This window comes from Corvus hawaiiensis, chromosome 4, assembly GCF_020740725.1.
Source record: "Corvus hawaiiensis isolate bCorHaw1 chromosome 4, bCorHaw1.pri.cur, whole genome shotgun sequence".
In the NCBI taxonomy this organism is placed as follows: domain Eukaryota; kingdom Metazoa; phylum Chordata; class Aves; order Passeriformes; family Corvidae; genus Corvus; species Corvus hawaiiensis.
Genome location: NC_063216.1, coordinates 37,793,514 through 37,807,186, shown reverse-complemented (window position 1 = coordinate 37,807,186; position 13,673 = coordinate 37,793,514). Strand labels below are relative to the sequence as shown.

Here is a 13,673-nt window from a genome sequence, read left to right as displayed (position 1 = left end):
TTCTTCCAATCCTCTTTCAGGACTCATTGAGCATTTTACAGGGAACACCCTCTTGCAAGATGCAATTTAGATACTATTTTAAAGTAGAAGAGAACTTCTCTCCTTGCTTGTACAAATAGTTTTTAATGCTGTTCATTCTTTCTAGACAGAGATATATCTTATAAGGGAAGAAATTTCATCTCTGCTGTTTTGTAGTCACTGTCATTGCATTTTTACCAGCATTCCAAATCAGGAGGTTTTTTTCAATATTTGCTAATATATCTCTATTTTTGTAACTTTGATGTAAAAAAATGTTAAGGCTTCGTAATTGACAGGGTGTACTTAAGTTGAACCTTCCCCAACTTTCTTAAAATATAGTTGTTTGTAAAAGACTGCTCTGATAGTGATTCAGGGTTTCCCTTGAGGTTTAAATCTGCTCAAAATGCAGTTGTACAGTGAAGTACAACCCCCAGAAGTCGTTTACACTGCCTACAGAGCCACAAAATTTTCAAATCTAATTTGAGCAAACTTTATAGCTTTCTATAACTCACACATTATTTTATTTTACTTTTTGGTCTTGGACTTCAGAGCCTTGTTTATATATGTGAAATGATTGATTTGGAACCCAAAGGACACCTGTCTACAGTCTAGGTAAGGCCATATTTCACTTTTAGAGAAAAATGTTGAACCATGTCTGAAATAGGAATAAGTAAATAGTCCATCGGCAGATGGCTGTGAGAAGAATCCTCGTTTACTGTCCCGATAATAGCACAATTCAGCTCCCTTGTTAGCACAGCTAAAGGAACAAGGAGGTCCATTTGCAGCTGCTGGGCCAGCAGGACAGTGGACCTGAAGGGTGTATCTATGCGATGTCAAGCGTACATAAAATTGGATTTACCACTTATATAGAGATTGACAGTATGGTCTCAGAGGGTGGTTGCAGAACACCACCAGCATGTGCCTTGCTTCTGCTTTCTAAAGCATCTTCCTCTTGCCTGGGAGGAGATCCGCAGAAGTATGCTCACACAGACCACCCAGGGGATGCCTGCAGAATATCTACAAGTCAGGTAGTTGGTCAGGAGGTAATCACACTGTGGGGCTATCTCTGCTGGGTCCAGACTAGCAGCCACTCTAGACCAGCCTATGATAGCTGTGCCACTAACTCTCTTGAGATTGTCACCGCTTAACTCAGCCCCTCTTGCCTAGAAATACCACAGGGACTATATGGATTTCACCCCTTTTTAAATTACCTCATTTTGTAACATTCAAATTGAAGTTACTTACTTTTCCTTGGCAAAGGTGTGCCAGCTAGGTAGCGATAGGAAATGTTTATAGATCCTGAGAAATTAGACAAATCTTTAAAACTGTGAACATAACGCTCTGGGTTGAGCTGGTGTGTGGCTGTTTCTCTGATTATTTGCTTGTCCCCTTCCTATTAGCAGAAAAACAAAAGGAACAGAAAAGGGAGAGAGACAGAGAGAAACACATTTGTGAATGCTAGCTAGAGAGGAAACATGGACAGGCAGGTTTCCAAGAATAACATTTTTCACTGTCAGCTTTCGTGAAAGCATGTAGATGTCACCTCATTTATAAAAAACCAACCAAACAAAAATCCCCCAAACCAACAAGCATTACTGAATATCATACATTTTTGGCTACAGAAAATCTACCATAAGCCTTCAGATTACAGTAACAGGAAAAGAAAAAAAATACTTTGCATAAAACTCTGGAAAGGTAGAAAACTTTAAATTATTGGTTAACAAATACTGTGGTATTCAAAAGAGGGATAAGAGAACATCAGTCAGAAATGGATAATTTTCCCAGATATAGAAGCAGGGGAGATTTAAAAAAAAATGTTTTCAGTGATTAAAAAATCCACCAAAACTGCTGCAAATGAAAGACAAATCCAGATCCTGGCACTGGCTCATTTTGTCATTTTTCTGAGTAGCTTTGAATCAGGTTTGTGATAAGAAGAAATGCATGTGATCAGGCAGACAGCAAAATTTTCTCCGAATTTGGTGAACACTTTTTGATGGTATAGTCAAAAGGTACATTTATCACCCATGCCTCCTCTTCCTGCCTCCTTCTTCAGTTTTTTTTTCTTCCAAGAGGCTCCCCTAGTCAGAGTAAAGGCACAGAAGGGAAAGAATGGCTTCATCAGTAGTGCCTTATCTATAAGGTCACTTGGGTCTCAGGGAAAATCTCTTCCTTAGTCCTTAAGAAAAGGGAAAATATCTAACAGGTGATGTGGACTGAATTTAAAAGTAGGAATGCTTATTTAATTTCCCTGGTTTGATTTTAGTCTGATGGCAGGCACATGTATTTCTTCTGATATATGCAGTATGTTAATGCACTAAAACTTCCTGATCTGTCATTAAATGGGAGCATTGTGTGGTAATAGTACTACTGCTAACAAGAACAACCACAGACACAGTAAACAGTACTCATATTTAATGGCATAAATATTCAAAAATGTGTCAAAAGTATATTTTATAGCACAAAGAAATGTTTCTGTAAACTAATCTTACATTCATTTTAAGTTCATTGTTTTTCTTGCATAAAAGTAGTAAATAATCCGCTTCTGAGCTTAGTAAAGATCTTTGGCAGCCATCCAGGGACATTTACCTGCACTGTTATGCTATTCTGATCTGCAGCGTCTCTTGAGTAATTTCTTTCTAGTGCTTATGTGCCACTTTGCATTTGCTCATAAATTACGAGACGAAGTTTGACGATCAGGTTCAAGATTAAAATGTAACTCAATGATCTAGGAAGAAAATACACCAAAATTCAAGGAGATTTTCCATGAAAAATGTCAGATGGAATAGGCAAAGGGCTGGTCCAAAACTTTCCTTTTTTCAAAACCCTTTCCTTAATATCAAAACATTGTGTCCAGAATGGGTTCCAGAATGGAGTAGCAAAATTCCTTGTTTCATAAGTTTCTGAAGTGGAAACTTATTCTGCTGAGGTTTTGCTACACAAAATGTTTAGAAATAGACAATGTCAGAAGAAAATGTTTTGATTTTAACAAGCAAGATATTTAAACTGACCACAAAAATTTTCCCTTTTTTTTCCCCTCTTTAATAAATGCCTTTTGTGACTAACATTTCTTTTTAATAGTTGTTATTTCATTCCTTTGTTGAATGACAGGCAAAACTGAAATCTGGATTTTTTCCAACGATTAAAATCTGTTTCTTCTATCTCTGACTACTATGTAGAGGTCAGTGAAGATGAAGAGTTTGATTAACTCTTCTTGGTTTTATTATCAAGCTTCTTCTGTAATGGTTTTGGCTTTCATCTCTTAACTAACCTCTAACTTACATTCCAGTGTTGGCTGGGAGTTTCATGTGAGTGCCATAGGATAACGTGCCAGGGTTCTCCACACTTTATTGAAGATACTCTGCTCTGCTAAGGATGCTGTGTCCACTACAATGGTGCTATTCTTTGCACAGTGCCCAAAATAGCGATTAGTATTCACAGAAGAGTGCAGAACACAAGCTTCACTTACCATTCACTTAGAGCTCTGAATAGGTATGAAACCCCCCTTGTGCATATTGTGATATCTGGTATATATTAGCTTAGTACCTCTTCAAGATACTTGATCAAATGTAGTTCATAGCTGCAGATGAAGCACCTTAAACTGCTTTTCTAATACACACATATCAGCACTGCATAACTGCATAACCTCTACCCAACATACTTCAGCTATTTTGCCACATGGGCCCTTACTTTCCATCTCTGCTACAAATGCCCTGCAAAAAAACAGTGAAGGGATTCTCTGGACATGTGAGACTCTTTGAGCAAAACCAGAAAGTTTCTCTTCTCCCTTCTTAAGATTTGCCAAAATGAATCTCATTTTAATACTCTAACATTTTGAAAAAGACCACTTGTCTTACATCTGGTGCCAGAGACACCAGTCTCACAACCCCTTGCACAGCCTGCTGCCTGAGACTGGGAAGAACTCTGGGTCAGTTGTCTTCCTTCTACCAGTTGCCTTTAGAAGACAGTCCAGCAGGAGATTGGCTGCAATTCAAAGAGCTCTTGGGGCTCTGAGGACTTTCAGATTCTCATTCCCTGAGGGAAACTTGTTAGCCTGCTGTCCTCAAAAGCTTTCCCCAAGTATATTTCTCCTCACCACAAATGCTGAAATTGCTCATCTTTTACCTCAGCAGAGAAAACACTCCAGACACGGTGTGTTTGGAGCTGTCAGGAGGGTCAGGAAATTTGAAAATAAAACTAAATAAATAAGCTAAAAAGTCAACATCCTAACACACTTGAAAAACACTTGATGGACCATAAAGGTATCAAGAGACCTGGAAGAACTCTCAGGAGACTTGGCAAGAGACTTGGCTGAGAGCTACATGAATGTAAACATGCCAGAACTGTGATGAGAGAAGCAATGAAAGAGAATTTATAAAAGGGGGGGGGGGGGGGGGAAAGAGCAAATTAAGAATTAGACATGGAGCCATCTGGGGAGCTGGCAAATAGGACGGGAAAAGATTTCAAAAACAAGCCAAGAGGAACACCATTAGCAGTGATAATAAAAGCACTTTCAGAAACATCTGGGGGACTTTGAAGCAATTAGTGAACAGAGAAGAAACATTAGGGAAAATGCCACTAGGAAAAAAAAATGTGATAAGCCAGGTCAAATTTAATCATAACCAAGAAATGCTAAATAAATAAAAGAGTGCAAAACCTTAGTGTTAGACAAAGAAATATGTCTGTAATGGAGTTACATGCTACAAGCATGGATTATCTTTTCAATGGCTAAAAAAAGTACTAACATAGTATTGATATTGTAAATATTTACAATAATTTTATAGTTACTGTTTAATTTTATAATTAAAATATTTTAAACTAAAATAATTAGGAATGTATATATGGTTCTGATAAATAATGTAAGTATTTTACTGCTTGTGTATTACACTTCTTGACATACTATTATGTTTCTTTTCAGATGCAAACGAGATCACAATTCACTGTTCAGAATATTGGAAAACCCATGCTGTCCCTGTTCAATTCAAGATAAAGACAGAACTATTTAATCATATCACAACATAACAAATTCAGTTTAGTCATTTTACTATTTGCAAGGTCTAGTTTTTCAGCCACCATGTTCTTTACTGGGCCCAGTCCAATCTCCAAAGAACTGGAAATTCAATCCATTAATCAAATCTCCAGGGCTTACTTGGCATTCAGCACTGAAACACCCCTAGGCTACATATAAACGGTAGAGTTATGTTCAGTTGTTGGTAGCTTATTTGTTGAAATTCCTAACATCAATATTTGCATTTTTTTTTCAAAATCATAAACTTACATTAGGTTTCATTTATGTCTAATTGTTAATGCTGTAGCACTGAACCTGTCAGACTCAAATCTAAGTAATTTTTTTATTTATATCTAAATTACAAAATGTAAGAAAAACACAAACTAAACCCACTAAAATGAAATTATTTATGCAAGGAGCTTAAAGTAGATGGAATGGGTGTACATTTTCTTTTATAATTTTATTTCTATAATAGCTTTTAATGCAGTATTCAGCGGTGAGATTTGCAGTGTATACTGAAAAACGAGCTCTCAGCTCACACAAATAGTTCAGCTGTAGTTTATCTCCAACATTAAAATTAAGGGAAATCCAGAAGTATGGAGAATACAGAGGATATTTTGCCTCAAAGGACACCTCATGGAGATATCTTCATGTTTTACTACGTTCATTATCTCCCATACTTCCAACAAACAGTGAGATATTTACTTCTGTGAAAAGGACTGTTAGGGTCTAACTGATGCACACTGTCTGCAGTATATATTAAGAAGATGGTTTCATCATAAAGGACACACTTGGAGGATACTTCACTGCTAATGGTACCCCAACAGGGGAAATTGAAAGAATTATGAAATTTACTGTTTCACTAGGGTGTATCCTGTTTGTTTTTCCAGGATCACTTAACAACTTACCAAAACATAACCATCTTCAATGTATAAGTTCATGAACAGCAAGCAAACAACAAGGATTCCTAAGAATGACACTGCTGATCGTTTCCGCAAGCATCTCATTTTATCAAAATATTTCAAGTTGTGTCTCGTGAAGAACTGCATACTGTCACCTAGGAAAAAAATCACAGTATTACAAGAGTGTTCCACCTGATAATCATGATAACAACTAAACTTGCCTTCAGATGTATCAAATCCCTTCAAACATACATAGACTACACTTTCAGGCAGAATTAATTTCATGTAATTGTTGTCATCCTCAGGTTCAATATACAATCTTAACTATAAACTTTTTTTGTGTGTCAGAAAGGAAAAAGCACATACCCTCTGTCGCACCCATTTTAGGGTGGGCTTATGATGTCACTGTGGCAGGAGTGCATCAACAGTTTAGTTTGCTATGCTTAACTGTCAGATCCCAACTTGGTGGCTAGAGATGATGCTGTGCATTGTTTCCCTATGTACCTGTGTATCCTCCCAAAGACAGGTCAGGCGAACAGGCAAGGACAAAGTTATTGCATGACTAAGTGTTGTTACCTATAGAAGAATTCTGTATACCAGAGCTTCCAGGCACACGTACCTTCCTTGAAGTGAAAAAGCAGTAGCAAGACTGTTCAACATCCCTTAGCCTTGGGCCTCTGTACTAGGATGGAAAAACTCTCAGTGGAGGTATCATTTCCATCTTCAGAGGAAAGGTGGGTGTCTGCCTTAGACCAGACACGTCTAAGCAGAGTATTGGGAAATCCTTACCAACCCTATTAGATAAATCAAATAAGGGTGGCATAGAGAAGGGTGGCATAGAGAAGCCATTCAGCACTTCTGTTCAAGATCAAGACAGAGGACTATCTAGTCATATCACAATGTTGCATATTCATTTTAGTCACTTTAAAACAAAATGAATGCTGTCTTGTCTACCAAATTGTAAGCACTAACCTTAGCACTAACATGTAGGACTGCATGTGTTTGAACAAGATTTGGCCACAAACTAAAGATCTCACTGCTCAAACTCTGAGGGATTATTAGCAAAATAATGCATTATAAGATTATTGTTTATATTCTTACTCATATTTTGACAATTTTCCATAGCAATTCATGATTCTTCAATCAGATTTAATATACAGAAGTTATATACAAATGGAGACTTTAAAGCCAGCCTGTGTGAAATAGTTAAAAGCACTACACATGCAATGGTTAAACCCCGCATTTAAATACCTTCATTTTTGAAGTGTTGAACATCTACACTGATACAAAATCGGCCATATTAGGAGTTTCATAAATGATTTGTCATGTCATATAGAAAATTTTCTGTCCTAATAACAGAGCAAATAACAAGCAAAAAATTCAATATATATTTGTTTTGCCAAACTGAATAAACATATTTAACAGTATAAAATATGAGTCCATTAGACTTTGGAGAACCAGGAGGTAAATATATCAAATATTAGTAATACAAATGTTTAACTGCTAGGAATCTATATGAACTGCAGTAAATGGAGGCTGGTTGTACACAGAATGTTTTTATATTCACTATGTTGAGAATAAAACCGATTTACAGGTTGCATGAAGAAAGAAAAAGGAATCAGTAACAATATAGATTTTTGTCTGTCTTTATTTGGGATGGGCTGAATTACAGAAGCCAGATTATTCTGAAGATGAAAACCCCAGTTTAGATATTATTTTAAGTCACATAGAGGATTTCCTTTTTCTTAGTATCTAAGGACATTGAAAATAAACCTCAGGAAGGAGCTTTTAAGGACATGAATTTCCAAACACTAGGCCTCCCTATACCCCTGCAACTCCTTGTGACAACACTGTGGTTGCTAGTTGTCCGTGGATTCCAGCAGGGTGTTGTGGAAATGAAAGGTTGCCCCTGTTTTAGAAAAGACTGTGTTACAACTACAATTTGGGTTTCATTTTTGTTTATTTCCCTGCCACCTCCCACCCCCTCTCTTCTCCCCTGCCCTCTCCCTTCTTCTTCTCACAGTACAATTACTGATTTTCAAACCACTACACTCTTTTAAAAAACAATCAGAGGATCATTGGATGAATTAAATACTGACACTTCTCAGACAGAGGCATTAACTATCCTGACTATTGAAAATGGAGGTAATCTGGGTTAGAGTGCTTGCAGTCACTGTCAGTGACTTAGCTCTAAACCTTATCGATTGGGTTTTTTTTGAAAAACTTGGAAATAAATAAATGTGTTTTTTTCAGTCACAGGATGAATGCATATGTCATATTTGCTGGCTGGACTGTGGTGTTACACAGGTCCCCCATCTTTCCTCTGAGCTGCCTGTCTGAAGTCCCCAAGGGTGAGGAAGAGGCTTAGAACTATATTTGCTGGTCATACTGTATTAGATAATTCCCATGTTGGATTAGGAATAAAAATAGAGGGAATTACATAGGTGAGGCTAGAGGAACATATGACTGTCATGACTAAAACTGACGTACAGAAAGAGGAGAGCACAGTAAGTCATCACTCAGAGGACATCTGCATTCCTCAGGCTAGTTTCTCACAAAGCCATTACATCACTGTTTTATACGTGGAAACAGCTGAAAGCTAAACATTGTGCCAGAGAGGGCTTTTTGTTCATCAGATCTATTGGTAGGTCCGTACCAACTAAAGACACGGAAGGGAAGGACGCCCCAAGAGGGGCGCGCCCCGGTACAGCCCGTCACGGAGGAGGCTCTGACACCGCTGCGACACCAGGTGGCAGCGCGGGCTCGCCCCTGCCAGCCCCCAGCTCGTTCCTCAGCACAGTCCTCCCGACACAGTCCCCCCAGCCAGTTTGTCTGAAGGTGCTGCTTGACATCCTCGTACTGTAAGCATTTAGCTCAGAACACACCCAGAATCACACATACGTACATGCAGAATTCCTTACTTCTTCCCAGAGCTGCTGCCTCTTGCATCTCTGTATCCAATCTTTGGATCGATTTGTGGAACGCTGCACCAGTGAAATTTGCGCAGAAAAAAGGGTAAATCTTGCCTTTTTTTTGCAAGTAATGTCTGCCACCTTTTGAAAAATAGTCTCAGAACTTCCTGCAGTGAGACCCCTGGTGTTCTTTAAGACATTTGAGCAGAATATTCACCATTACTAAAAATGTTTGACTTTTATATTGAAGAAAAGGCTTCAATTCATAATTCAATTCTGAAGGCACAGCTTTGCTTGAAGACTTTATGCCTTCATTATTCATGCACAATTAAGTAGCTATCAGGATGGTATAAATGCAATTTGTTTCATAAATCTGGCATTAAGCAGTTAAACAAAATAATTAATTGACATGTATGAATTATAAATCTTTTCCTTTCTAAATGAGATGTATTGCTTTCCTCAGTCTCTAGATGTATGTGTTCCTATCAGACATACATGTGCAGTTTTAAATGGTCATGTGAAATTATAATTCCTTTGACTTACTAAAATGATACACAGTGAAGAGGTGGTGAGCTGAAAAATGCAATGACATACCTTTACAGTGTGTAGAGGCTGTTCTTTATAGGATCTACAAAGGTATGAAAGCTGTGTAAAAGGTTAAAAATTGATTTTTACACCGTGTGAGGTTTTCTCTTGCAGAATTTGTAGCACTCAGAAGAATTTTAACATTTTTTATAAAAGTAAATCCCAAATGACCATTCAGAAAGAGTCTGTTGTTAATAAACTAAGTCCTTGAAGCCAAAGAATTAAATTATTTAAATTTATGTCTATTTAAATTTTAAAACAAATTTCAATTTGGATTTCAATATGGCTATTCCCAAGAAGAAAAAAATTACATAAAGCAAGATTTTTTTCCTTATTTTCCTCTTTTCAGAGTAAAAGATTTTTTGCCATCTGTAGAATAATTTCTCTAGGCCGCATTCTTGCACACTCACTGTGGTAAACCATTTCATATTTGATCCATTCTAATTCTTCATCACTTTCTGATAATACTAGGGATTTGTGCTTTGTCCTGCTTTCAGGGATTATCATTTGCTTTCCTGACATATTTCCTCCAGAAACAGATACAGAAAAAGGCCCTGTGATGTTACTTTACCCTTAAGGATGCCAACACGAGTTAAGGACTTAGCCTTACCTAACAAGTACAGTGAATCTGCTTCTATCTACAGCTGTACAGGGATGGACCAACAAGGTCATCTTTGTATTATATTCTGGTCTGCTTGAGTGCTGTGCCGCAGCAGCTCAAAAAAAAGTTGCTTATTTGCAGAGGCACTGATGGCTGTCAGAAATGGTGACTGAATTATTTTTATATTTTAACATTTCCAAATAAGACATGTAGCTTTACCTGCCACTGTAGAGTCCATATTCCAAGAGGTAGAGCTAATCCACTGCCACATTATTATATGAGATAACATACAAAAATAACATGATTGGATTATTAAAACCCCTGTGAACTTTATTGTAATCCATGATTTGACTGAGACACTCAGAAGCAGCCACTTCATTCCTCAGTTTTCTGACACACCATTCCACCAGTCTGCTAGTGAACTGCTTTACTTGCAGTTCTTAATGCTCGTCCAATGTGTTTTTCAGTTTTTTCTTTTTGGAAGGCTGCACACAATACCTCAAGGGTTGCATTCAGTTATCTTTATAAAGTTGCAAAGGAAACACTTTCAGGAAAAAAAAAAAAAAAAAAGGAAAAAGCCCCAAACAAAGCAGATTTTTTTACATGGTTTTTACATGGTTATAATTACATTTTGCATGGGCCATGGTTTTCTTATACAAGATTAAAAAACCAAATCCTGAATCGTGATGTAGATTTGAGCTATAGAGGGTAGTTTACTAGAGAATTATAATGGACAGGCTATTCCATAGGGCTCAGACAGACTCCCAACCAGACTCACTGTCTGCCTTGGTGAAAGCCTGAATATACATATAAAACATTTAAGGCTGACAGACAGGATGTTCGCTGTCACTGGCAGCAGGGAAGTAAAAACTGGTCTGAAGGAAAGGAAAGTTTAACTCAGAATGAGGCTAACAAATTCAGAAGGTAGAGCTCAGGTTTTAAACTAGCCATAAGTAGATTGTGTGGCTACACATGCTTAAAATAAATGGTTTAAAGATTATCATATGGTCTGAAATCTAGATTCTAGATACAGGATGTTAAATAATAGAGATGTATTAGTAGGCAGATTACTCAAAATTGACACTGATAAAAGGATGGGCAAAAGAAGTAGGTTTTAAAAAGAATTTGAAAGGCATATTGATCCTTGATCCACAGAAAGTGGGAGATTATTTCAAACACTAAATAGCATACAGATATAGACAGACCCCAACAATTTTAGAAAAGGGATGAAAGTTTGGGAGGAAAGAGATGATTCAGCTAAGGCAAGTTACTGAACAGTACAGAAAAGCAAAGAGTTTAAATTCAAAGCAGGTGTTGGTGGATGAAGTGTCTTTCCTGTCTGACAGCTTCAGAGTGATAGAAAACGGAGTCACAAAACTCTGGCTGTAATGCTCTGAGCATTTCTTCTGGCATGGAGGAGTCAAGTCTAATCAAGGGGAAGAGATGACTAAGAAGTGTGAAGTTGCATTGACTTAGATGGTTAAGCACGATCTAATCCATCACTGGATTAGATGGTTGTATACCACTGGATATATTTTATCAAGTAAATTGTAGTGTAAAATATGGGGTTTAGAAAAATGATATAGACAGTGAGTTAATGGCATGTGGAAAAAGCCTGGAAGATAAGAAAAAAAAAAAAAAAAAGAAACCCAAAGAAACCTGAAATAACCCTGAATTTCTGTTCCACAGAGGCAAAGCAGAGAGCCAAATAAAACAACATGGCCATGAAGAGGGAAGAAACAGATAACTGTGACATTGGGGAGAGTGAGATTAGAAGCTTTTAGGGATACAGGAGTGGGGTATAAATCTGCATCAGAAATACAAGGAGAAACCCTTGTGTGTTGAAGATAGCACTGGGCACCATTCTGAGGAAAGAATTTTTAGAAAGATGAGGATAGACATCGAGTTACATATATACCCATTAGATTTTAGCCATTGACTTATCAATAATGAAAGGAATACATGGACACAAGTACTGATAGATTCAACAGAAAATAAAACTTTAGTAAACTGTTGTCACACAGTACATTTACGCAGTATGAGAGTATTGGGATTATGAGAAGCTACAGGCTATCAGATAAACTAAATTCCTTGAGTCTATTAGGGACCAGCCTGAATAAACTAGAGTGACATCCTGGTATGAAGATACCTCAGCTCTCAGTCCCTTCACCCAAAGGACAGACTATATGAGCTAATGTCTCAGCAACACTTACTCTGTGTTAACTTACACCTCAATGCTCCACAGCCTTTAAGGTTTAGAGCTAAGAGCTTGTCAAGTGCCATGGACAACCCCGTTTTAATAGAATTGCACTGAGAGAGAGAGAAACATTTTTTTGGTATGAAAAAAAAAATGACTAGAGGTGTTTGTCCAAAGCCAGCTAATCTCGATGAAAAGAATTTCATCTGATTCTGATGAAATCAGTTCATGGTTTTCTCTACAGCACACTCTGTAGCCTCACATAATAGAAAGGTGAGTGGCTGTTTCAGAGAACTGCAAAATCACAGAAAGTTTGAGGCTGAAAGGGACTTTCAGAAGTCCTCTGTCCCACTCTCCACATCTGTGTAACGCTGCCTGGAACCAGGTGCTCTCAGTTGTGTCCAGACAGCTTTTGAATATATGCAAGGAGTGAGAGCCACACATTCTCTGAGCAGCATGTTCCAGTGCTCAGTCACCCTACAGTAAAATACTGTTTTCTGATGTTCAGAGGGAACCTCCTGTGTTTCAGTGTGTGCCCATTTCCTCTGGTCCTGTCACTGGGCACTGCTGTCTCTGTTTTCTTTCTGCGTCGTTTATTCAGGTATTCATATACAGTGTAAGATTCCATCTGCACCTCATCTTCTCCAGACTTAACAGTCCCAGCTGTCTCAATCTTTTCCTATAGCAAAGATGCTCCAGTCTCTTAAACATCCTCATGGCTCTTGCTTAGACTCTCTCTGGTATGTCCATGTCTCTCCTTTACTGGGGAACCTGGAACTGGGTACAACGCTCTAGGACTGGTGTCACCAGTGCTGAGTACAGCACAGCCCTTGACCTGCTGGCAGTGCTTTGTCTACGGAGCCCAAGATACCATTTACCTTTGTGTGAGTCAGCACAGGCAGGATGCAGGAACAAACATAAAAATATCAACAAAATAGACAGAGTATGTTTATTTTTGTTACTCCACCAGCTGGGGATCCTCAAAACAGCACCCAGGTACACAAGCAGAGATGCAGGCACTGCAGAGCTTGGTCCACACTAGGGGGTCACTGAACCTACTGGTTTTGCCTGTGTATCAGGGATTTGCAGAGGCACAGTTTACCACTGTGCTTGATCTTTCTTGCATCAGAGAATAAATCTCCAGAATGTTTGATAGGGTGCCTCTAAGCCTATCACAGGCCTATATTATCTAAACACAGATGTTCTGCTTGTCAAACACACAAGGCTAAACAGCAATTAATATAATATATGTGGTTTTTGACACCCCAGCTGTAAGTCACTTGAGTGTGTGTTTACAATACTCCTTGCCAATCTTCTGTTATTTCCCCACAGTCTTTGCTGCAAGGGCAAATTACTGGCTCTTCTTCAAATTCATGTCTACTGTCTCTGCCAGGTCCTTTTCTGCTAAGCTGCTTTCCAGTTGGGTGGTCCCCAGCATATACTGGTGTATGGG

The 13,673-nt window shown here is 38.1% G+C and overlaps 1 protein-coding gene across 16 annotated transcripts in view; it reads right to left on the bottom strand.

Annotated features, from left to right (window-relative positions):
• The window catches only part of MGAT4C (MGAT4 family member C), a 337,651-nt gene that overhangs the window by 3,614 nt on the left and 320,364 nt on the right, over window positions 1–13,673 (bottom strand). For 15 of the 16 annotated variants that reach the window (XM_048301684.1, XM_048301682.1, XM_048301693.1 and 12 more), the window contains 2 exons: window positions 5,932–6,080; window positions 1,264–1,411 (listed from right to left, as the gene is read on the bottom strand). In XM_048301684.1, the coding sequence (XP_048157641.1) occupies window positions 1,264–1,411; window positions 5,932–6,080 (297 nt within the window). Of the gene's footprint in view, window positions 1–1,263; window positions 1,412–5,931; window positions 6,081–7,176; window positions 7,275–13,673 lie in introns of all 16 variants that reach the window. The other variant, XM_048301691.1, reaches the window with a different exon arrangement.